Raw genomic sequence first — 26,344 nt, forward strand, 5'->3', positions numbered from 1 at the left:
TCAATTCTAGAGTCATATTGATGTTCCTCAGATTATTAGGACTTTGTAGCTCATAAATGTTTTTTTTCTTTCTTAAGTGTATTAGTCTACAATTTTCCATGTTTTTTTTGCATCAGCAGAATAACTTGAATTGGGTATTTTTATTTCCGTATTGTAGGCTAGTAATTATTTAAATACATGACCATTACAAAGGCAATTTTCCGTAGTAAGGTTCATGTTAAGTGCATGTTTCTGATAATGCTGCCACACTTTTACTTATGAAGGATTTGAAATAGGCTCTTATCTTCACATAAATAAGTAAAGTAAACCCATTTAAAAAAAATAAGAAGTGTATCAAATTCATAAGGGCTTTTAATAGTCGATTAAAGAGTAACGATTCAAACAATCGAGTGTATGTCTTTTCGCTACGTGCGTTTCCGAGGAGTGTTTGAATGCAACATAAGCAACATTTCAGACCGTTAAAATAAACATGTCTCACTAGCGCCCTCTCGTGGCCAAATAATCCAACTGTCGCTCTCGTGGATGATGATGATGAGCCCTGAGGCACGAGCAGGCAGAGCGCGCTCAGTAGACACGGGAACCTGCTGAAGGCCGTCGTACTCGTACGTTGTAAATTATGTACATAAGTTACCGATAATATTCGGGTACACATGAATGGCCGGGCGCGGAGCTCAGAGCCGTTTAACCGAGCAGCGAAAGGGAAAACCGGTACACCGACGACAACCATCTTCTGAATTGGACCGAATACAGCAAGTGCTCCGTGGCTGACGCTCACACACGCACACACACACACAGCCTCGACGACTCTGGCTCAAGCCGATAACACCACGGAGAGAACATCCAATGTAAAGAGAGGAGCAAAGCGGTGTTTTTTCTAAAGCTTTTTAGTACATGTATTTTTTCAGTGGGTGTATAATAGTTTTGTATGCAGAAAGCCCAGTGTTAACCGCGTTTAGCACCGTTTTTTTTATAAAGCTACAGGAGTAATTAAGAATTCAGTTATCACTGAGTTAGCTTGCTAACTGGCTGAGCAGCTTGTCTTTTAAAAACAGCTCTGGACCGACGAGTTTCGATGCTACATATGGGTAAGTGATGCTTGTTGTTATTTTAATGGCAATAAAACACATCAGTAGTAATACGGTGGTACTCAATGACAGTATTATGTGGTCAATCTAAGCTCTACGAAATGGCTCATTAGGTAATTATGCTATGCCATGGCTGCGTTTTATTCTGAAAATAAATGCTGTGTAAAAACATAGGAGACAAGTGCAGAGCTGCGGGCAGTGTAGCTGACAGGCCCTCAGACACAAACTGTTCAGCTCATCATTTGAACGATTTGCCTGCGCACGGGGCACTAAAGGCCAGGAGGTCTGGGAGCATTTGATTTGTGGTGGTGTCAGTCACTGTGCTCTTGCCCTGTACTGTGACTATACTCTTATGTCTTTCACCGTTTGCATGGCGTTTCTAAAGTCAGCTGAGCTGCCAACTAGCCAATAGCTGCATTTCATGCTGCCTGCACATCCTGGCATCTCTGTATCTTTGCCTGTATGCCGAATCCTATAAATAACATACATCATGTCCACTTTGCTTCGGAGCCAGTGGCTACTGCACGAGAAATCACATCATTATTTCTTAGTTCAGTGATTTACAAAATATGCATGCTAGGAAATTTAAGTAATCCTAAAAAGTAACTACAATGTCAGTAATATCATTATGTATACTATCCATTATTTATATTTCAAATGAAGCATTACCTCCTCAACTGCTATATCATTTTCTATAGATATACATTTGAACAAAAAGCAACTTACTTTGCTAGTGGGAGAGTCAGAGGTGTACTTAAAACATTAGGGAGCTTACTTTCTTCCCCCCAAAAAATAATCGACAGAAGCAAATCCTTAAATCACACTTTGCTGATCTCTGAGTGCTTTATCGTTTAAAAGACTCCAGAGACCATTTGCAGGAACAAAAGGGGGTCAGATGCTGATATGGGCTGCACCAGTAGTAAGCTACTTTAGGATCATGTAATCCTGATTCATCATTGGCTGATTAGGGAGCCTTTCTCTCACCTGGATTAGAGGAATCCTTCAGAATGGGTGGTTCTGCTGGCAGAGAGGGGAATAAAAGAGAACAAAAAAGGGGGTTGGATAACACATATTCTTTCTGTCTTTTTTTCTCTCTTTCAATGAACAGTGCTGTGTGTGTGCTACCTACACTGTGCTCTCCCATGCTTGACCTGGATTGGACAAAAGTCCTTGTTGTGTTTCAGACTTGAGTTTCCCTAATGGGAAGGGAACAATCATTGTGTGTTTGATTCTAGCGGCAAGTATTTGATATTTTTTCATCACATTTCAAAACACCACCTTGACTGAAGACACACAAGAAAGCGACATGTGCTGAACCAACTCGTGCAACCACTTAGTGGGAGGAGTAATCAGAGCACATTTAATGACATTTGCTATTGTTGTTTAGTTCCACATTGCTCTTAAATTACAGATTCAGATAAATAGGGCTTTACTTCAGGCGGCATGTTTAAGAGTTATTTATTTTGTTTACTTGGCATTTCCACTGACTATTACTGCTGTAAAGTGATGCTTTCTGATAAATTCATTAAGGTGTTAGCTTGTGTTTCTTGCTTTATATATTGCACTATACTTGTCTTTAACATTGTAATGAATTAATGTGCCACATACCAGTGTAAGCTGTAGCATCTCCTATTATTCAATGCTCCAGCAGTGGCAGCACAGTCAGTCAGTTCACACCTGCCACTTACAGTATATATCCTTGTTTGTCTCTATGACATAACTCATGCCTGCCTCGTAACGAAGGCGTAGTTGACATTCGCTTTGTTTTTCCTGCCATTGCCGTCCACAGATGAGCTGCACACTTCCCTACTGATCTTCAGAAGTGTTGCAGCTTGAAATAATTTTGGCCAGCAACTCTCAGACCTTGTGCTACCTCTGCCCGTCTCCCCACATCACTCAGGATCCTTCTTTTATTTAAATCTCTGTGGGGTTAATGCTGTACTGAGAAAAGACTTGTTTCATCACTCGTGAAGATGTTAAAGTTGGCATTATAATACAGGGGCATTATAATATTAGAGTCAACTTAAATCAGCACATTTTTTACACATTTCTCTTGCACTTCACAGCCAGGTGACTCTTAGCCTGCTTTTTTGCAACCTTTTTTTGTATCAGAAGTTTGCCAGTGATCAACAAAAGGACAATATGCAAACCTGGCAGTAGATGAAGAAACTGCAACATTGTCCACTTGCTGATAATTTACTTTAACACTGGATTGCGGCATACTTTCTTATGATACTGACAACAACAAGTTAAAAGTTTGCAAATCAACTTATATATTTTTTCAATATAAAGAAACATAATTAGTTGAAAACTAATCCAAGTAGTTGACTTTCTCAAAATTGGTCAAACTTAGCCCATCGACAAACGTTGCTCTATAGTAAAAGTAAAGATTTGTAAAGTGTATATTCAAGCATCAATTAATCTTTGGATTTTATTCTCAATCAATTATCTAATGTTTAAATGTAAGGGGATAAGCATAAAATGTCCTCCTTTTATATTTAAACAAATTATACATATTTAATGGTAACAAAACACAAAACTGAATCAATTCAGTATCATTTAAATTTAAAATAAGAATTGTAAAATAAACTGATGTTTTTTTTTACATCGATTACTTTACTCTTCTTTAGAGCTTCATTTAAAACATTTTTTTCTGGGGGGTGTTATTAATGCAACAGGAGCATCTTACTGTTAAAGGTTCTGCACAGCCCTTCACCCTGCTCCCTCTTAGCCCTCTGCACCCTGTTTCCTGTGACACTGGACATTCCAATGGAAACTGTTTCTATGCTAATGTAGTCACCTCATGTTTTCGACCCTTTCTCCAAAGACTTAAGCATTCCTACTCTTCCTCTCTACTCATCTTCCTCATCTCCATTAAGTCCACACACAACTGTAGCTGCTATTGTCCCGTGCAGAAATTTAGCTATAGTCACTGCTTTCATTCACACAAACATTGGCACATATTTTATCAGGCAAAATCCCCCAGCCCCCTTTTGTCTGTGCCACCCCCTCTCTTTATCTCTCTCTTGTTCTCTTTCACACACACATTTTTCCCACCCCTTCTACTAGCCGGCCCCCTCGCTCCATCCCTCCATCCCTCCTTCCCTCTCTCTCTCTCTCTCTCTCTCTCTCTCTCTCTGTCTCTCTCTCTGTTTGAACCTCTGCTGTCTGCCTGCTCCCATCAACTACAATCCCTTCCTGTCCCCCTCACCACTTTTCATACACTCTTTTCATCTACACATCCCCCTCGATTGCAAAAAAGACACACAAACACACACACACACACACACACACACACACACACACACACACACACACACACACACACACACACATGCCCTCGCTCTTCCTTTGTCTACCTGCCAAATTTTCCAATAGCAGTTGGGTTCCCGTGGATTAATGTGTGTATCCCCATGAAGTTAAGGATAAAAAAAAGTACATTAGAAAGATGGGGTTGCAATATTTAAATTTATTAAAGTTATAGGTTGTGTAAGAGAAGAGAGGCTTCTTTGTGCACACTTTGTTTGGAAAAAGTGAGTGTATGTGATTTAGAGCTTTGTTTCCTCTCCTCATCTCAAAACTTTGAGCACAGATAACAAAAAGTTCTACAGAAAAATCTAATATGGCTTTCATTGGGGTTTGAGAATAGAATAGATTAGAAATCACATCTTTGGCAGTCATGAGAAAAAGAAAAATGTGTCTCAATGATTTTCATTGCACATTTCAGAAATGATTAGGCAGCTGCAGGTGTTCTCAACAGAAGCCTGCAGGGCAGGCAGAGTGCAGTGCATCAGATGTTTGCTTCTCATGCACTCCAACACTGATAGAGAAATGAGCAGACAATGATTCTGACATGTGAACCTGATGTACGCTGCAGGCTGGGGTCATTCTGGTGCTGAAGAGGGGTGTCAACATTGCAAATGCAACATTGGTTGTGTTGTTTTAATTTAAGAGCACTCATTGCCTGGTCATTTGGCTGCTGCCAGAAAATTCCTTTCAGCATTCTTCCAGTGAAAGCTAATGTTGTTAGGCTGCGGGAGTGTTTGCCTTTAATGCTTTTAATGTTTGTATGTTTTTGTCTCTTGTATAAATATGGAATAAGGGCTAGAGGGACAGAGACAAAAAGTGCAACACAAAGGTTGTACTAGCCTATTGGTGCGTGTCTCATATCTATATCTGTGTGTTTGGAGGGAGACTGGGCGGGTGTGACAGACAGTGATGGGGTTGAACATGTTTGATGTGCTGTGATAACTCTGTCCGGTATGTGGCTTCCATGGGAACTCCTTACCCTGGGGACATGGGCGAATAAGCTCCTGTCTAAAGGGCAACTTCCCTCTCTTTATTGCCTGCCCCCCCCCCGGCTCCTTTTTTTGTCCCCACATCCTGTTAGCCTTTACCTTTTAAACTTACTGTATACTACAGTATGTCCCCCCTGGCCTGCTATGGCTCAGATAATTTTCTTTAGTTATGCTAATGCTCAAACTCTCATATAATACATTTATTCTCTGTGGTTTGCAGGGCTGAAATGATATGTTGATTGCAAATGGAGACATTTTAAATAATAATTAATTTAATATTTGTCTGAACCAATAGATATAAAGTGTTTCACTGGTTTTATCATCTCCATCAAATGTGAGGATTTGCTGCTCTTTCTGTATATATTTTTATCAATTTAAAATGTACATCATTGTATTTTTCAATCTTGGTTTGAAAAGATATGGAAAATCATTATCTTATCATTTTTTGATGATAAAATAAGTGTTAATATACTTAATCTATTTATAGACCGATTGAAAATCCCCCAGAAAACAACACACAATTCACATGTGACAATGTGACAATTCACACAATAGTTGATGTGTAATGAACCAAACATCAGAAATGCTTTGTGGTTGAGTTTAAAGCATTTTCATGCCAATTGTGAAGTCAATAATTGAGTTCATATTTGGATTATCCAAAAAATACCACATTTCCAACTCATGTGGCTGTAAGGTGTGGAATGTGTTGTGGGCTGCTTCTAGCTAAATGCTAATTACAGCTTATTTCTCAGAGCATGCGTCTGTGTCTTGGGAATGTCGCCCAACTGGAAGTCTCCCTTGTTCTTCAAGACCAGTTGGTCTAATATCTGCCTATTGTGTTTTCAGTTTGACTGACAGCTTCTGGCATTGCATGTTAGAGTCCTCCCATTTGAGCAGGAAAGACAACAGGCTTGATGTAAAGTGTTAATGACTGTGTTATAAAAGAGATAATAGCTTCTGAGAGCGCCTATGAGCACCCAGTGGTCATGGTGGGCTTTGTTCATTAAAGTTGAAAAAAAAATGGTCTGGACCTGCTGCTGTGACTTTGACTGAGCCCGGCATCTGTCAGAGAAGAACAAATTTCAGTGGGCCAAAGAGACTGCACATGTGTGTTCCTTGACGATGAGCTTCAGATCGTAGCGTGCTGTAACTGTAGAGGGGGTGGGTGAACAGTGGCCCATAAGAGTCCTGCCTGTTCAGTTAGCAATGTAATGGGTTGAGTTGTAAACTCATATGAAAAGTGAGTTAATATTCTGACCCAGACTATACTTTTTCTTCCATTTATAGATCACAACACTCCAGGACAACTGTACTTCTTCAGTGAAGCTTCGGTTGTTGGTTTGCATTTGCATGCCCAATTCCGGCAATTTGAGTTGCTTAAAATATAATCATAAATGTCGACTCTGAGCTTTAATGCAACCTTTATTGGAAGCCCAGCGCCATCTCCTAGAGCGTTTCACATTAGGCACAATTGACCGTACTGTACCTGAGCATGATTGCCTTCCCCTTCCCCTCCCCCCACTGGTCTGTGTTCACATTAGTAACATCGTTGCGTGCCAGAGTAAACTTGCGTACACAGTCTGATACATCAGGTGTCAGTATGCACACATAGTTGATTTGCAAATTTGCCAGAAGCAAAAATATGTTTTGGTTATTTCTGAGATGACAACAACAACACTCTTCCTACTTCCACATCTACCGTGCAGCTCAGAGGACAAACTGGGCCTGTGCTGCACAGAAACAATGTTTTTTGAAACAACAGGAGCCATTTAGAATTATGTCATATAACCACAGTTAGATACATGCTCCAGAGTAACTTCAGGATGGCTGGTATCTTGATTAAAACATCATCGGCTGTCAGATGGCAGAGGAGATATAATACTTGGGGCCAGATCAGGAGTAATAGAGGAGAAGTGGAGATGTTATGATGATGAAGATGTTATCTGAAAGATGCCCATTGGTGTACACACACTCCTTCACATACACACAAAAACAAAAGTGAATGAATTACAGCATTGCAGGGAAGACACCATGCCATGTCAGAGGACACCAGCTGTGTTCAGTTTCACCCTGTGCTGGCAGAGGATAACACCGAGGGCCTATTTAAAACTGTCTATTATCACCCTGCCTGAATGCTTGACTAGGTATGCACTGAGTAATACTGTCTGTGGATCATAATCATAATCAAAGTTGTGGATATTTATGAGCTCTTAGTTGCAGATGTGTTGTCGTCTCTCGAGCATAGTTGGACAATCCTTCTGAGTATGAATTATTCACACTCCATTGGCCCATAGTTTATCATTAATATTGAATGTAGGTATCGTGTACTCTCTGCAGAAGCTTTCTGTTGAGTAATAGAGCTATTGAACACAACTTCAGGCACAAGACACTGATAAACATGCACTTGGAGTTTGATGAAGCCATGTTTAATTCTTGACTAGGCTGACTGGATACTATTTGAGGACTCTTTGGTTTGAATGTCAAACTTTAGCAAATATGCTCTCCTGGACACGTTTTTAATATTTTTACCCTATAAGGGTACAAAGATTTCACATCTGAGTTTGAGTTACATTGACCAACTAATTACCTCAGGTCACTTTGCCAAGTGGCTGTGGAAAAACACCATTTACGGATGTTTGTACTTTCTACTTATGGAGCACTTCAGTTTGTACACCATTAATGTTTGCAACGTTTTGCAACCTCACAAGCTTAATTGGATAAATGCTTTAATTGAGGTTTAATAGGAAATCAACATTTCACATCCTCAAGAGTTTCTCTTTGCAAGAATGAGCTGTGATTTGCACTACAAGAAAGAGCTGTTACATCAGTAACATTTCTTATTCTTTTAGTGATATGTTTTATAGCTTCATATCCAATCTTGTTCAATTTACACAGACATATGAGGCCCTTGTGACATATTGTCTTAGAAAGGTGTTTGGGGATTCCCTGTCAATCGGATTCATCAATGTTTGCCTATTATGTCCCTCTAAAGTCCAGGGATCCTGTAACTGTTGTTTCAGATGATTATAAATTATGCCAGCTCCATTCTTTAGAAAGATATTGCAACAACAGAGCAATGACTCCCCCTCCCCTGACTGTCTCAATATCAATGCAATGTCTCTTTTGTCTTGCAGGGTTTACCTGAGGATCTTCATACAACAGTTAGAAAGAAAATCCCTGCAGTTTTCCAAACAGGCTTGAAAAAAACTCCCACTTTAGTGTTTGTTTGTAGGAGCTGTGAGATATTTGGTTGACTTTGATTAGTACTTCACAAAAGTGGGGTCTAAAGAAAATGTAGGAAATGGTGAGGAGGAACATGAAGAAAGAAACGGTTTTCTTACAACTGTCTCACCCTCCTGTGTCATTAAACACTAACTCATAAAGGAGAGGGGGAGAGGCAGATTGGAGGAAAAGTGGGATAGTGTCATCAGTTTGAACAGAGACTGTCACCCGCAGCTCTGGAAGGAAACCCGACACACTAGCAAGGGTGAGTGGGTGACCACAGAAAGAGGGAGAGACGGGGACTGACGGAGGAGCAAAGGTTTGGAGGAGGAGGAGGTCCAGGAGGAAGAGTGGGAGAAGCCATTCCCTATGGCAACCGACCCAGGAGAGCCAACAGGTACCGGGGACACCTCGGAGAAACCTGATGGACGGATGGAGGAGGATGCAGAGCGAGAGGGCAGGGCCGACCAACAGAGGGAAAGGACACACAGTACCCCGTCGGACTTCCCCTCCTCCCAGACTCAGGAGAGGAAACTGGGAGAGGATGGAGTAATCCAAGGGGGAGGAGGAGGAGGAGGGGAAGCCAGTAAGGCAGCTGAGGACAACCCAGACAGACAGATTTCATTCTCCACCCCGTCCTTAATAGTAGACTCTGGCCAGAAACGACTGAGGAGGGAGAAGCGCTTCTTCAGGAAGAGTGTGGAGATTTGTGAGCAGGACGATGAGGTGGAGGTGCCTCCAGAGGCACCCCACAGTGCCCCCCATCTGGAGCTGCGCTCCTCAGACTCAGTCTTCACCAGCAGTGCCACGCAGCAAGGAGCTGCTTCATCCTGTGCTGCAATGGGCCATGACCCATCCTGCCCCAGCTCCAGCCAGGAGCCTGGCAAGGATGCCTCTTCCACTGCACTCATCCAGAGGGGGAAAGAGAGGGACCGTGAGCTGGAGGAGGAGGCAGAAATGAAGGCTGTGGCGACGTCTCCTGGAGGCAGGTTCCTCAAATTTGACATTGAACTGGGCAGAGGAGCCTTCAAGACAGTATACAAAGGCCTAGACACAGAGACCTGGGTGGAGGTGGCTTGGTGTGAACTTCAGGTAAGACAAGCTGTTTTCAACCTTTTACTTTATATGATGCCAGATATTCAACCATACTTAAATCATTTTATATAACAATAAACTGAAATATTTACAAAAATGCCCAACTAATTTATGGATTGAAATAATCCAATATGTGTACAGAATCATCAGAGGTTAATACTTTATATCAATTATTAGTTGTTTTCAATCACTGGCTTTGGGGAGCTTTTAAGCTCAACGTTGCTCTTTGAAAAATTTAATCACATTAGATGTGTACCAGGAGCTTTTCTGTTGAAATCTAGAAATCTCTGCACGTTGTCTGCTTGCTTTTCATACAGCCAGTCTGCAATTCAGTGAAGACAGAGGTGAAACGGAGGAGCATCGCTTGTAGTTGAATGACAGCACAAAGTGAAAGTGGAGGCTTTGCCTTTTCTAGGACTGTTATAAATAATAGAATCACGGCTGCCAGCGCTTCTTCATATCGTGCTAGGGTATCCTATAAGAGGAGGCTTTCTTTGTATTAGCCTGAATTATAGGAATTCACTCGTTATATTAGGGGGAATATTTGTTCAATTGATTGCATTATTTATATATTTTATATCAGGAAAGAAACATTTTGATAGTTGAAGAACAAATAAATCAGCTTCTCAAAGAAGCTAATTTTATCACTCATCAAGTAGCCCATTATGTACAAAAAACATTATGTAGGGCTAGCTATAGTACATGTCTCTGCTTTCTCTTGTCTATTATGTGCAGATATGAGGTATGAATTGGAAATAGTTACACTCTGAAGCTCTGAATGGGATGCATTTTCTGAGCACAGAGCAATAAGGAAAACTGTAGCAAATGTAGGTGTAACAACCGCAAACATTACTGTAAGAAACTCTCTGTCATGCAGTGACATTACAGTGGGAAGATGATAATGAATAATGAATTTTTATAAATGACCTACAACCGAGCACTGTTCCAAGTCGTTACACAATAAATACAGCCAGATTTATCATGAGGAGTAATGGGAAACATTGTTAGATGTTGGGATTTCAACATGTGGTGGGAGGGAGACACACTTGTGGAGAAGAGAAATGCATCCCTCTGACTCTTGGCCCCTCAATAGAGAGCAGTGTTATGGTAAGCAGGCAGATTTGACTGCCGGCTTTGTGTGAGAAAAGTCAGTCATGTGTTTGGTTTGAAGCTAATTCCAAAACAGAAGCCCAGACTAATCCTTAAGATCAAGCTCTGTCTGTTGGACTAACAAGCAGCAGGTTCTTCCCCGTCACCTTTTTCTTCACAGGTGATTCAGCTCCACATAAGCAGCTCTGTATATTATATTGGAAGAGCTCCTGTTCAGTCCCACTTAAATACTTGATACGCTCTGTTTGCAAAGGTGTTCTGTTTCACCTTTGATAATAATGCTATCATAAATATATTAATGTCATGCCACCAGACAGCATTATTTCCTGACACCAGCAAAGGCACCGGTCTGTTGTTCCTTTTGCTGGTAAAGCAATTTGAAAAAAGAAAAGTCAGAATGCGTAAAATGATAAGTTTGCCCATATTGAATTTGGTCACTATAAATGCATCATCAAAGTCTTGTTTATACATGAAAAATTGTTTTAGGGGTTATTTGTTGATGAAGCGGCAGGAAACACATCAACTGTACTAGTCAGAAACACCTCCCTTTTTTGTGTAAATAGGAAGACAGCCTCTTAAGACAAATACAGACTGGGATTTTTTAAAAGGAGCAACAGAAAGAATATGAAAGTAGGGCAGAATGTGAGAAGAAAAAGAGAAAGACACAGGAGGTAATGGTGATTGAAAGAGGGAGACAGAGAGACAGAGGGGGAGACAAGCAGCCAAACAGAGGATTACCATGGCATCCCTCCCAGAGAGCAGCCGCCTAGCTAATGCTAACTTACCACATACAGGGAGACACATGGACATAAATAAACAGACATGCACGCACAGACACTACACAGCTACCAGGTCACAGGTCTATAAATGAATTCAGTGCTGCATTCAGGGAAACATTGTAGTCAGCCAGGTCACGTGATCTGTCCTGTTTAGTCAATCAAACCAAAGCATACATCGGTTCATTGCAAATTGCAAAGTGGCATTCGAATTAACTATAATTATCAGAACAATATGATTTAATATGATCAGCTTACTGGGTTATTTATAATGGAGTTGACAAAAGTATTAACATGTAATGCTGTTGTTGGACACAAACACAGAAAACTTGAATTCAAACTATTTATTATAAGGGAAGATCAATAAAATTAATGCACCGTTTACCAGAAAATGTAAGCTGGGATAAGAGACTAAATATTTAATGTAAAATGCTGCTATCCTGTGAGACTGCAGGCTGGGAGCACCTAGCTCCTCTCCTCCTGTGTCCACAAAGAGAGGGAAGCCAGGGGATTAGCTGTCCAAATGCAGCTTGAAAGAGTGTGTAATTAAAGTTCACAGTGTGGACACCATCGCTCTTATTTCCTTTCCCTTTCCCTGGGAATTCCATCCCTAAAAGGACAGAGCAGTGCATCTCCCATGCTAGCAATTTTACCCCTTGTCACCTTTAGAGGATATGTTTGTATGTGCCTTGTACATTTATTACATTTCATCATGCAAGCTGTTGCTCTCTGTTCGTCTGTGTCAACATATGCCACTGTATGTGTCTGACTCTCACCCTTCCTCTCTTAGCCTCCCTCCATTTCTCCCTCCATCACTTTTTTGTCTGTGTGAGTGAGCATGCAGAGTGATCCAGGGGAGTTAATTACAGTGGGTGCCTGTGAGGCTGGAACAAAAACCCTGCACAGACAGCATAACTCGGGCAGCAGAAACCAGACTGGTTCAACCCAGTTATCCCAGACTGGTCCAGCTCAGCTCTGATCAGCTGTGCCAGACTCTCATGAATACAAAAAACAGATAAACCAGAACAGATCTAAGGTCCTGAACATTGGAGGTTTCCATGATTACCTACTTAACTATTGGGGTGTGATTTGTAGTTATAGAGCCTCTTCAATTTATATTGAAAGATACAGTATATGACAGCTTAGAAGGCTCACTTTCAAACAATTATTTTTGTAATGCTTATCAAGTCTCATGATTCAGTGAACATTGACATTATAGTTCAGTGAGCTTGGCCTGTGAAACAGAATTTGGACACTTTGTTTGCATCTGAATTATGATTTATGATAATTGAGCAATTTGCAATGTTGAGAGATGTTCTGTGGTCGTTGCCAGCTTCTTCTGGTCAGAAAAATAGCTGTTTTCCTATTCATTAATAGAAACAATCTGGTCCTATGTCTTTGTCAATGTTAAACAAACAGGAACAAGAGAGGAGTTGACAATTATCTCAGTTGTTTCAGAATGTTTTTTTACAGGATTGCAAAATAGTAAAGCAAAAGATTCCCTGTTCTATAAATCAATCCATAAAGCAAACCTACATGTTTTATCTCCCTTTAACCATTTTACACTAATTCAATAATGAAAACAGTGTTTTTTAAACCCCCTTCTGGTTATGAAAGAGCAGTCTGGTCAGACCAGGTAAAGCAAAGACAGACTATTGATGCGTGATCCAAATTAGGAGAGGCAACATTAAATGGACTACAGCATAACGGACTAGACTGGGATGGAATCAATCCAACCATACTGACCAGCCACATTCTCAACTAGGACACTGAGAGTTGGCAAGTTTCCCTCAGGCTGTAGCCATAGAAGCTAACCATCAATTCAATGGGAGATTACTAATCAATGGTTTGCACCATAACCACTGGCAGAAGCCATGTGGCCAAATCAAAATTCAATAAATCTGATATAAATATATATATATATATATATATATATATTGTATGATAAAATAATTGTCATATGAGTATTATCTTTAAGCACAGGGAAGCTCTCTTGGTCAGATTGTAAGAATTTGTATGGTATTATTAATGTTCATTAGTGAACCTTGCAGACCATTCCATACAAAGACAGGTATTGTATTCACATGGGGTTTATGGGATCTACCCTAACAGAGGTTTTGTGGCTAGCTAGACAATGTGGCACCAATGTTGCCTTTGCCACAGTGTAAAAACAATGGACTGTAAATATGGGTGAAGCCTGAGTGACGTCACCGATCTGTTACTGCAGGGGGCTCCGGAGGCTCATCGCAACAGCCGCCATTATGCTGGAAATCCTGTCTCAGCCTAACTTTCAGTCAGCCTAACTTTCAGTAAACCTAACGACAGGCTAAAACCTGTACCCCTGATGAGCGCTATAAGCCTCTTGACAAACCGATGCATCGCTTCCAGCACCTGTCAATCAGGTCAGCCTTGCACCTAACTATGGACAACGCGTATCGTTCATAAAATCAAAACGGATGCATTTACAAAAAAATCACCCCTGTACAGTGTGTGCCCATGAGGACAATAACTAATCAGACCAATATCGATGTTTGTACCAGGCTGTAAATGTTGATAGCTGCTGTTAAAACTGGCTTTTTTTAATAAAGTGTGTATGTCACTTTGGGGGCTCTTGGAGTCAGCCTCAGGCCGACCCTCGACGAACTGCAGTATTTTGTACTTCCACATTGGCTTAATTTTTCAACACTGAAGGTTGCTGCTTGTGTACAACAGATGCTGATGCATTAACAGGGAGATACTTCGACATCTTGCTAACTGCTGTCATCTTGAAAAACATGGCTTGTGCAGTGCATTGGCTAGAGGTCTTTATAGTGAACTTGGCCTACTGGCCTGGGGTTCTAATCCAGCGTGAGGGCCAGCCCTTTACCAGAAATCTATCTTGTTAGTCTGATCTGTTATAGCTTACACTAATCTAATCCTAGCCACCCGCCACCCCAGATTTTCAAACACTGACATGCTTTCAGAGTCCTGTACTCTACACACACACCCTTATAAATAATACCTACAGTAAGAATAAGACGCACCTTTCTGTTTTCTACTGCAGTGTTGATCCCACTGTATCTGAGACACACTCCTCTTTCAGACGAGAAGGGAATCCAGTCCCTCACATGTCATGCAGGGCATCTGATATCTGATACTCAGTGTTTGCCAAAGTAGATGTTTTATGGCGCATGTGCTTTGAGGCTCATGACCCCAGCCTTCTATCATAAAAAGCACTTTGACTAATCAAAAGACTAGAAAAACGCTATTGAAGCTCAAGTCCATTGACCATTTACTATCTACCAAACATATCCTGTCAATTTCCTGTTTTATGAGGCTACTTAAGCTGCTGCTTGACCTTCTGCTCCACCAGATGTCTGATCCAAAAAAGAACTCATGGTGAACAACCAGGTCTTAGGTCTTACTCTGTTTACCAAGTTATAGGACTAAGGCCATGGCAGGGAGGTGAAACGTGACTGCACATTATATGACCTGAGTATTTTTATGTCTGGAAAAAATAGCATGAACACCAATGGTTTGTGTATATGATTACAGTTTCTCTGCAATTGATATAAAGGAATAAATTATATTTTGAAACTACCTGTGTTAAATATTTGCTTAGACTGGATCAAAATGTTTTTTTAAAGTTTGTCCAGAGTTTGTTCACCAACCCTAGCCAAAATAGAACTAAAAAAAAAATCACTATAGTTCAATATATTACAACAGAGCACTTAAATACAGTCTCAAAAGGTGCCATAGAGATAAAATCAACAGATTCAAACAAGTGAGCATCATTCATTTCCCGGACCGCATTGATTTTTTCTGGTGTTCTTGTTCAATACAGTCAGAAAAAATGACATGTTAATTGGACGTTGTCTTTGATGTGACTCAATTGACACACACAAGTGGACAATGGATATTAACATTTAATAAAAGCTGCCTGTCTGAGCAGGAAGTAGCCAAGTGCAGTATGGGCAAGTTAGACAACCAACTTCATCTCTGTTTTATTATTTTGGTCGGAATATAATTGCTGGCTGTCATTTCACTTTTATGTACAAAATAATAACCAAGTAGTATATGTAAATATATGATTGGCATTCATTTTTATAATATAATCTATATCTTTTCAGCAAATTTTGTGTCTTTTTTTAACTAAGGTATGTGTCTAAACACCATGGGTATTTGTCTGTGTAGGGTTGCAGAAATGGAGAAACAAAAAACTGTCAGGTTAATTTAGAGGAAGAAAGACCATCAGGCTTTGTCATGCTCTCATGAACAGCACCTTCTCTGCATTTTATGTTTTTCTTTCATTTCCCTATTCCCATTTATCTATTGGCGAAGAGACAGGTATGTCCCTTTTTATTACATAGTTCAGTATGATGACTTGACAGCAGTGTTTGGGTGTGTTACGCAGTCTTGGCAATGAAAAGAGGACTGTTACATACTTGAAGAGCGTGTATCGTCATGTTTTTGTTGTGCCTCTGTTTGTGTGAAATGGATCTGTGTGGGCCTGTAATGAGTGCTATGCAAATGGATAGGGTAGGGGTTTTTTTGTGAGTCCATCTAGACAGAATCTGCCGAACTGAACTCTATCTGAACTTTGCCCACCCTAAGGCTGTCTGATGCCACACTCAGAGGGAGATACAATAGACGCTGAGGAGGCAGCAGACAGAGACACAGCCTGTCCCAAACTGTTCCAGACAGTGAGGCAGAGTAAAGCTCTGAGTGAGGAGAACAGACGCACTAAAACTGAGCCAACATCAATTAAAAAATAAATCCAGAGAGAAGACGCATTTAGATATTTCTGTACCGACAGTCATCATTAAGATGATAAGACACACCTCCACACACTCACGCAGGTGCATTGACATGCATGTATCTTAAAATCTGTTGTGGTTGGTATCACAGGAATGAGAGCATGAGGGTAGATCTAGGATGGGCAACTTATTGTTAGCCTTAATAGAGCAAAGAGGAGCAGCCTTTTGTTGATAATACTACATTCCCGTTGAGAGAGGAGGGTTGGAGAGATTGCCTGTACCAGTACTTCCAGAAAAGGACACTGAACCAGTTTAGACTCAGAGAGTGAAGTGTAAAGATGAGAGACAGACTCATAGGGGAGGCATAGACAATGTTTATTTATCCAAACATCTTCTTTGGCAAGCTTTGTGTTGAGCTCAACATCAATGGAATCGATCTGTGGGAAAGTCAGTGTTATGAAGACTTCTATTTATAGTTTGTGACAGGCACTGGCTGCCTATGGACTCTATTATTAAGTGAAACACACAGTTTCTGGCATCTCTTACCACTTGCTTTGACATGAATGATTTAATATTGCCATAGGCAATGACTTCTTTTGGTCTTCTATTTCTACCTTTAAGTGACATCAAGTGATGTCCGTGCATTCTTAAAACATTCTAAATTCATCATTGATGCAATTTCCCTGTGACTTGATATTCATAGAATAAAACAAATGGAGATGTCTTGGCTGAATACGCTACACAATATTCAAGAAAACTGATTTACCTTAAGAATACATAAAAATACACAAATAATACAAGAAATTCATTTTTTTAACTGTACAACAGAACATATTTACTGCACAGCATACATGGGTATTAGCTCTTATAAAAAACCTGTGTAACAATGTTTAACACAGTGTTATTCTTTCTGATTGTTACCTCTGTTCCTTTGACATGCTGTCTGTGCCTTTGAAGTAGATTTCTGCTGCATCCACTTGGTCTGCTATACTGAAGATATGAGGCAGTTGCAGTTAAATGTGTTTTATGAATCTAAGGCTTGGGTGTTGTCTCAGCAGTGCTGCATGTCTGTATTGCTAGTACCATCTAGTGGCAGCAGGTGTTAATGAACTCATTGGTGGCTGTGCGGTGACAGAAAAATTATGAGCAGAATTGCAGTGCAGTACTCGTGCACAATTCGTGGACCTTAATTGAATAGTGTCTGATAGTATTATGTGTATGGGAAAGGCTATTTAGATCTATAAGTGAGAAAAGTGTTAGCAGTGCCTTACCATTTACCTTGTGTGCATTTCTCTCCTCAGGACCGCAAACTGACCAAGGCGGAGCAACAACGCTTCAAGGAGGAGGCTGAGATGCTGAAGGGGTTACAACACCCTAACATCGTCCGCTTCTATGATTCTTGGGAGTCTGTGCTCCGCGGCAAGAAGTGCATCGTACTAGTCACTGAGCTCATGACTTCAGGAACACTTAAAACGTAAGCACAACCTTCTCCTAACAATTATTTACTGTGATCACTCAGACACAGCTCCATGGTGTTTTTCCATTTGTATTAAAATAAATCTTTTAGAAAGTTAGTCTGGATTGACTTAATATACAACACTGTATTTCTTGGTAAGTAAGGTAAAGTAATGCAGAAATGTAAAGATGTTTTCTCTAACTGAAGTGCAAATATCTACAGTACATTTAGGCAACATTGCAAACCAGTAGTTGTGGACCTGTCTTCATTGTTTCCCGATGAACACATGGTTTCATAGTTCAGTAAATATTTAGTAGAGCTGCTCAATCTTCCCCTAAACTACAAGATTAAATAACTCTAAGCTTCATTATGAAGTACTGGTGGGAGATTGATTTCCTATTTGTGTGAGTAAGTGTAACACTTAACATGCTTTGAAAAAATAAACACTTATAACCAATACATACAAATCTTTATTTGGAAGCATTTGAATCTAATCACTGTAATGTCATTATTAACAACATCATATTGAAAGTTATCAATTTACTCATTATACATTGAAATTGAAATCTATTTACAATGTTGTTTTAGCTATAGTGGATTTAATCTACCTGTCTATTAGTGGTTAATAACAATTGAACTATGAGTTTCATTACATAATCAGGCTTTTGCTCTGTCTGCACAGTTACCTGAAACGCTTCAAGGTGATGAAACCCAAAGTCCTGAGGAGCTGGTGTCGTCAAATTCTGAAGGGCCTTCACTTCCTTCATACCAGGACTCCTCCGATAGTCCACCGGGACCTCAAATGTGACAACATCTTCATAACAGGCCCCACAGGCTCAGTGAAGATAGGTGACCTAGGGCTGGCAACTCTTATGAGGACCTCCTTTGCCAAGAGTGTCATAGGTAGGCTCAATAATTAGACCAACTGCTTTGGAGAATAATGCCAGGAATCTAGTACCTACATTAGCAAACTGTGAAAGGGCCTATGAATATACTCTCGTTTTGCATCAGCACTTTTAAGCTTTTAAGAGCCTCTGGTGCCTAGGAGTAAAGATTATAATTTGTAGAGTCACACTCAAATCCATGTGGACAGCACTTAATGTAAACATAGACCTCTTATGAGGATGTTGGCTCTGTAAGCCAACTTAAGCTGTGCACTGAGTACCATTTAGCTCAGTTAAGTTTAACCCAGGAAGCAAGAACATATTACTGGAAGAAACAACATAAAATGTAAGTTTTACAAGTAATGTAAGTACGTGATGTTTGGATCTTCTTTGTGAATTTCTCTGTGATATTAAATACAGATTTTAAATACTGATAGAGGTGTCGGACCATTTGGGACTTTGATTCTGCTTTTTATTGACTTTAATCCTCCATGTGGTCCAAACAGGAACCCCAGAGTTCATGGCTCCAGAGATGTATGAAGAGCACTATGATGAGTCTGTGGACGTTTACGCATTTGGGATGTGCATGCTGGAGATGGCAACATCAGAGTACCCCTACTCAGAGTGCCAAAATGCGGCTCAGATCTATCGCAAAGTCACAAGTGTAAGTCCCCTTGACTGCATAACAAAGGAAATGTAATGTATGCAGCCCTAATTTTTAAAGTAGTGTGATCCTAACTATTAGACTGCACGCTGTAAATAACTTCAACAATTGTATGAAAGAAATCCTCAAATCTAACACACTTGCTTTCTTCTCTGCAGGGGATAAAGCCAGCCAGCTTTGATAAAGTTAATGACCCAGAGATCAAAGAGATCATCGAAGGTTGCATTCGTCAGAACAAGAGCCAGAGGTAGGCAGGTTTTACTGTCTTTAAGGGATAAACTGCACTGTGACACGCAGAATTCCTTTTCAGTAAGCCATACATACCTGTTCCTTGTGTTGCCCTTCCTTTGACAGACTCTCCATCCGAGACCTCCTGAACCATGCATTCTTCGGAGAGGACACAGGGGTCCGGGTGGAACTGGCAGAGGAGGACACAGGCACACAGGACTGCCTGGCTCTGCGGATTTGGGTTGAAGAGCCGAAGAAGTTGAAGGGGAAGCACAAAGACAACGAGGCTATCGAGTTCAGCTATGACCTAGAGAATGACAGTGCTGAGGAAGTGGCTCTAGAGATGGTGAGACAGAGACAATTTACACATAACCAGTACAAAGCAGGGTTTATGGCTTCTGGATATGGGATAGGGAAAGGTTCTGAAAACTTGAAGATAAATCAGGTTAGGGAAATTCTTCTGCTCATTTATCAGCTTTTTCATGGTACCTCCTTCTGACCTAGATTTACTTTAACCTACCTCTACTCATTGGCAGTGCTCTTTCTTGCTCTCTCTGTCTCTAAGGTAAAGTCAGGATTCTTTCATGAGAGTGATGCCAAGGTGGTGGGAAAATCCATCCGGGACAGAGTTAATCTGATCAAAAAGTCACGGGAGCGACGGCAGCAGCAGCTCCTCCAGCAGCAGCAGCAGGGCTATGAAGAAAGAAGAGACTCCACTCTCCCCTCCTACACCTTCTCTCATCCTTCCTGTGTGTCCTCACTGGGGCCAGTGACGGCTGGACAAACAGGAGGTGGAGGAGGAGGAGGGCAGGAAGGTGAGGAGCTGCCTGAAGTAGACCAGCATGTCAGGCAGCAACACATTTTCAGCGGGGCAGCACTTAGTCTTCCAGGTAAGCATGCAACTTAGGTATTAGACCATCATTGCTTTATAATTAACATGGTGGAAGGATACACAAATAATAAAGGTCTAGTGAACAATGTGATTTAACATTCATAATTTTGTTATTTGTCAATCACTCAGCAGGCGAGAGCATTGGGTCTGCCAGCTGTGAATCTTATGCAAGTGGACAGAGCCAGGCGTACGCTCAGCAAGGAGAAGCATATGCACACTCCCAGATAACTCTGCCCCCTACAGCATCTGTACGTCAATGCATTATTTTAACTTAATTCATGCACTGGGCAAAATACCGTTAGCCTGAATCATGTGTTACGAATATCAGATCAAGGTGGCAATTATGACATGAATAAGGGTAAATTGGACAGAATTGTAAGAGGAAGTATATAGCGTGATAATGTCCAGCGGTTAGAAAATATGAATCCTGATAAGAGGTGAGACTAACACTAAATTTCTGCAAATACATCCTGCATTTTACCTATTAATGGGCATTTTGTATTCTTCAGTTAATCAGATATTGTGATGTATCCTTATATGATTGTCCTACAGTATAACATTTATCACAGAATTGCTTGTGACCCTGCAAGTCTCACCCCTATTATTCATGAATAACACCAAACAGATCAATTACTCATCATTTTAAACACCTGCCTTCCTAAACTGCACTGTTTGTTACCCATTTTCTTACACTACAGAGCACTGGTGCATTGGTTCATCCTCATATGCATCCAATTGGTGAGAGTGGAAGTGTCTCCAGTGTGCCTATTGGCCAGAGAGTTAGCATATCCAGCATGTCCATAGGTCACAGTGGAGGGGGACCTGTTGGTCAGACATTTCTTCAGCCTGTTACCATGGTTCCACAGGTATCTCAGAGTGTCCCACAACAATACTACCAGGTGAAAAGAGTGAACATACTATTATCTACACCATTCAACATGATTGATAATCAATTTAAAGCTGCTCCCACTACGGTCATAGTTTGGATTCTCTTTCTTCAAACAACTTTTTATCCAACACCAAATTATCATAATTAACCTTTGAGATTGAATCTACCTGTTTGCTGTTCAGGGTTTCCCCCAGGGAAGTTTTAAGCAGAGATGGTGGTCAACAAGCCTCTTTTATTAAATAAACTGTATTTTGGTGATGCAGCCCACCCCTGCTATTAAACCCTGTGGGACACCCTGCTGTATAAAACTTAATGTGTTTATAACTGATTTGCCAAAGCTTATTCTTACCTGATTTTTCTACTGCTTTCTTTTCATTCTCTATCCAATCATCTTTCTGTCATTATCATCCTCTATCCATTCATCACCAATCATCTTTCTGTCATTATGAACATGCAGTCACAAACATTCCCATCAGATGCATTTCAAACAGCCACTCCCCACAGCTCATTGGCCCCATCACATACATACATGCCCCCTGTTTCCCCACAAGTTCCTTTTAATGTCCTCACTACATCCATGTCAGTGGGTGATCCCGCTGGACTAGTAGGGTCTGTTGTGCCCCTCGCTCAGCAGACCCAACCCCCTGTCACGCCCATGCAGCTCACTGACATCATTCCCCAGGCAGCACCCCAGCAAACACAGCCTGTCATGATCCCTCAGCAGACTATTGTCACACAACAACAGATAGGGATGGATCCCCATACCTCCACCCTTCAGCAACAACCACAACAGCAAATGGACGCCCAGGGCACACTGCTTGATCATCAACAAGTTAGGGCAACTCAGCCAGCAACAGATCAACATCAACACAACACTTCAGCTGCAGCTGTCCAGAAACATCAGCATGAGCATCCGCAGCAGACCTACGTACAACAGCCGTTTCCTCAGCAGCACGTTTTACCTACACAAACAGGTATGGAGCAGCAAGCTTTGCAATTACCACAAACAGGGGAGCAACCTCTGACTTACAAACAGCAACCAACAGGGGATACTTGTGAGCCGAACATAATACAATCTCAACGACTGCAACAACAGCTTCAGCAACAGCAAACTCTGCAACAACAAGAAACCTTAGTGCCAGAGCAGCATCAGACGTATGTCCAGCAACAGCTTGATCAGCAGCAACAAAAAGCTTTGCTTCAGCAGCAGCAGGCCACACTGCAGCAGCATCAACTGGAACAGCAGCAAGTACTTCTACACAAGCAATTGATGGATCAACAACAGCAGGTACTTATTAAACAGCAAGAGCAACATCAGCAACAACAAGGTCTTCTACAACAACAGCAGTCACAACAACCCTGTTTACAACATCAGTTAGAGCAGCATCAACAACACCTTCCTTTACAGCAACAGCAGCAGAGCCAGTTATATCAACAAACTGGAATACAAAATGAACCAGAGAAGCAACAGCTAAGTGGGCACCAGCAGCAACAAACTGTTCTGCAGCAGCAACCCCAGCTGAGTCAACAGCAACAAGAACAACAACTACATCAGCAAGCCCTACTTCGACATTTAGAACAACAACAGCAACAAGCACTATTACATCAACATTTGCAACAGCAAGCTATTTTACAAAAGCAGCAGCTACAACAGAAAGCTCAGCTACAGCAACAGCAACAAGAGCAGCAACAGGTGCAACTCATGCAGCAGATAGAACAGCAGCAGCAAGCTCTTTTGCAGCAACAATTAGAACAACAGCATCAGCAACAAGTACTCTTACAACAACAACAAGCAGAGAGAATGCAGCATCAGGCTCTGATACAGCAACAGATTCAAGATCAGCAGCAACAAGCTGCAATCATGCAACTTCAGGATATTAAAAATAACAGTGAGAAGCAGATACAGGAGCAACCAACTGATATACAGCGCACTTGTATCCCACAGCTAAATGCCACTCAGTTTACTTCTACTACCATGCTCACACCGCAGCAGGTGCTGGAGCACCAACAGCAAGCAGCACCCACCCAGCAGCATCACACTTCTGTTCTGGAAACTCAAATCCCAGTTGGACCTCCAGGTACTCAGGTGCTCCAGCACCAAACTCAAATTGTCTCACAAGCCCAGGCCTCCATGGCCCCTCGGACTACGCAGATCCCTGACCAGATGTGTGGTGTTGTTCAAGCTAAAGTCTTTACCCAGCAGGGACGAGGTGAGGCTCATCCCCAGGACCAGACCAATGTTCCAGCAGCTCAGGCTTTGATTGAGGCCCAAGTAACTCCTCCAGCAACAGTGATCCAGGGACAGACACAGGCCAACCAGACCCAGCATGTTCCTTTACAGGCAAGTTATCAAGGACCTGTAACTCCCACACAGAGCCAAGTAGCTCCTCAACCATCAGTCCAGACTCAGTCTCTACCCCCATCACTAAGGCAGGTCCCAACACCACATGGTCAAGGCCAAATGGTGGACATTCAAATGATTGGCCAACAAAGCCAATCTGCTGTCCAGTCTCCAGCTACAATAACCTCTATTCAGACCAATCAAGAGACTCATGTTCATCAAAATGCTAAATTGACAGGGCCGATGCAGCTCAAGGGCCAACAACAAAATCAAGGCCAGCCCCCAATCCAGATGCATGCTCAGGTTGCCACTGCCATTTTAGCTCCTCATTGTGTTCCTCAGCTTGCCCAACAAGCCGGCCCATCTATACAACAGGATATAACTCGTATCATGCAGCCACAGCAGCAACAGGAGCCAGTACTGCAGTATCAGAGGATGACCCTGTCTTCTGGCCCAGCTGGAAGTGTTGGAACAACAACAGATGATCTTAGTTCTGTAGTTGACCCTGCAAACCGTATTGGCACTTCCCATCTTGTGCAGCAGACTGTACCCGCCTTTATTGCAGGTCAAACAACACCACATTCAGTTGTTCAGGCTCAGCAGCAGCCTCTAATAAGCACTCCTGACTCTTCAGTCATACAGCCTATTTCCCAACCTTCTTTGCCTCAGTGTACTGGGCAATACCAGAGACCGCTACAGAAGCTTTCTGAAGTACAGCAACCACTCGCTTCACCTCCTCCACATGCTCAGTTGCTGTCACAGCCAACACAAAGTCCAATCCAACCAACATTTTCTCCTAATCAGGCTGTAATACCGTTGGAGAAGAGTCAGATGCCCCAACAGTGTTCACCTGCCTCAAATCTGCTGAATCATCCTGCTGCACCAAGAGTCCCTTATAATGTGGCTGTGACTCATTCACAGACTCTGCCCCTCAGTAGTCATCTTACGGCAGGTGCCCCTCTGTCTCCAAAACACCAAGCCAAGCAGATCCTGCCAGCCCACACACACACACAAACAAGCAGTCAGGCCCAAGCACACTCCCAAACACAGACACTCGTTCAGGCTCATTCTCACACTCAGACGCACACTGAGATACCCTTTGCAGAACAGCCAGTTCCACCCAATGCTGTCTTTACTGTGCAACAGATGCCTCTTAGCCCTTCTCATAACTCATGTACGCGAACAACCCTACCATCCCTACCATCCCACTATCCTGCTGCTACCCCTGTGCCAGAGCTGCCTTTATCTCCTCCAGCAACCAAGGCAACCTTTCCAGGGCAGGCAGACCTTGTACCCACCTCCCCTCCACCTGTCACTACTCTACAAACGCTTGATTCTAATGCCCCCAAACTTCCCCAAGGCTTGCTGCAAGACTGTGACCTTTCCCTGCTGGGCATTGCTCAGGTACAATAAGCATTAAAATTGCTTAATTAAGAATTATTTGTTTTACTTTGCTAACATATTGGCATAATGATTGTTCAAAGTGCTTCTAATACTATGAAATCAACTGTGTGACTTTTTGATTGAAACTAACACGTTTTTCTTGTAAAACACAACTATATTTCTTGATAGTTTTGTGGTATTAAATGTAAAAATGTACCTTTTTGTCTATGTTCATGTCACTCTACAGGATGGTCCATACTTATCAAGTACAGAACATCATTCTTCTTTGGGGTATGTCTAATATCATCAATGTCTAAAGTTTGTAAGCTCTATGCTTGTAAACAAGGAACAAGAGTGTAGATTTTAAAAGTCTTAACTTAGTTAGCGTCATGCTAAAACATGTCCATTTCGATTTTTTATTTGGACTTACTTGGTCCAAGTTCAATACATTAAAAGCACTGAAAAGGACAAAGTGGCCCAAAAAGTGTTTTTTATTTATTGAATTGGCAATACCGACAACTTGGAATTGTAGAATTGGAATAGTGCTTTAAATGGTACAAACAACTGGTGGTCAGAGTCAAAGCTGAGCCTCATCGGGGGACTGACTGGGGTCCAGGAGTCAGGAAAGTAGGACCCAAGCAAAGGATTGCAGACTTGTGAAATGTATTTTAAATTGAGTGACTTGCAGGCATGGAAGAGTAGATAAGTATTCACAGAAACGGATAACAAGAAATAGGCAGGCAGGTTTGCAGGTCAGTCCAGAGTAATGAAGCACAGTAACACGGATAATCTGGAAACCAAGCAATGGAAATAGTCAGGTAAATAGAGTGAATAACCATCCTACCACCTTACCACCAACAGGTCTGTTCCTGCTAATGGCGAAGAATCTCTTCAGATCTTGGCCAATGGGAAGATAGAGAAATTGAAGACTCAAAGAAGAGCTTCCTGTCAAAGACCTGATAAAGTTGCACATCAGTTCCAACTGAGCATGCTTCAGGTGAAAGAAATGGCTATGAATAGCAACTAATACTGCTAAACACTTCTTTGGCGTTTTAAAAACTCAAAGTACTGTTATCTGTCTTGTCCTTTAAGGTGTCCGGCAGTGGGGACAACATGGTGGAATGCCAGTTAGAGACCCATAGCAACAAGATGGTGACATTTAAATTTGACATCGAAGGGGATGCACCTGAGGACATAGCAGATTACATGGTTGACTGCTTCGTATCACCTTAGCCTGCATTTGTTACTAAAAAGTAATCATGCTTTGTCAATATAAATGTTGTTT

The 26,344-nt window shown here is 41.6% G+C and overlaps 1 protein-coding gene across 7 annotated transcripts in view; it reads left to right on the forward strand.

Moving 5' to 3' along the window:
* The first annotated feature begins 510 nt into the window (after positions 1-510).
* Positions 511-26,344, forward strand: part of si:dkey-151g10.3 (serine/threonine-protein kinase WNK3) — a 35,941-nt gene continuing 10,107 nt past the window's right edge. For 4 of the 7 annotated variants that reach the window (XM_061056893.1, XM_061056897.1, XM_061056896.1 and 1 more), the window contains exons 1-14: positions 513-1,085; positions 8,518-9,697; positions 17,624-17,796; positions 18,461-18,681; positions 19,169-19,326; positions 19,485-19,573; positions 19,681-19,900; positions 20,120-20,444; positions 20,576-20,694; positions 21,145-21,345; positions 21,793-25,080; positions 25,307-25,350; positions 25,921-26,056; positions 26,152-26,268. In XM_061056893.1, the coding sequence (XP_060912876.1) occupies positions 8,975-9,697; positions 17,624-17,796; positions 18,461-18,681; positions 19,169-19,326; positions 19,485-19,573; positions 19,681-19,900; positions 20,120-20,444; positions 20,576-20,694; positions 21,145-21,345; positions 21,793-25,080; positions 25,307-25,350; positions 25,921-26,056; positions 26,152-26,268 (5,814 nt within the window). In that variant the 5' untranslated portion in view covers positions 513-1,085; positions 8,518-8,974. Of the gene's footprint in view, positions 1,086-8,517; positions 9,698-17,623; positions 17,797-18,460; positions 18,682-19,168; positions 19,327-19,484; positions 19,574-19,680; positions 19,901-20,119; positions 20,445-20,575; positions 20,695-21,144; positions 21,346-21,792; positions 25,081-25,306; positions 25,351-25,920; positions 26,057-26,151; positions 26,269-26,344 lie in introns of all 7 variants that reach the window. The other 3 variants (XM_061056898.1, XM_061056895.1, XM_061056900.1) reach the window with 3 other exon arrangements.

Source organism: Labrus mixtus, chromosome 15, assembly GCF_963584025.1.
Source record: "Labrus mixtus chromosome 15, fLabMix1.1, whole genome shotgun sequence".
Lineage (NCBI taxonomy): Eukaryota > Metazoa > Chordata > Actinopteri > Labriformes > Labridae > Labrus > Labrus mixtus.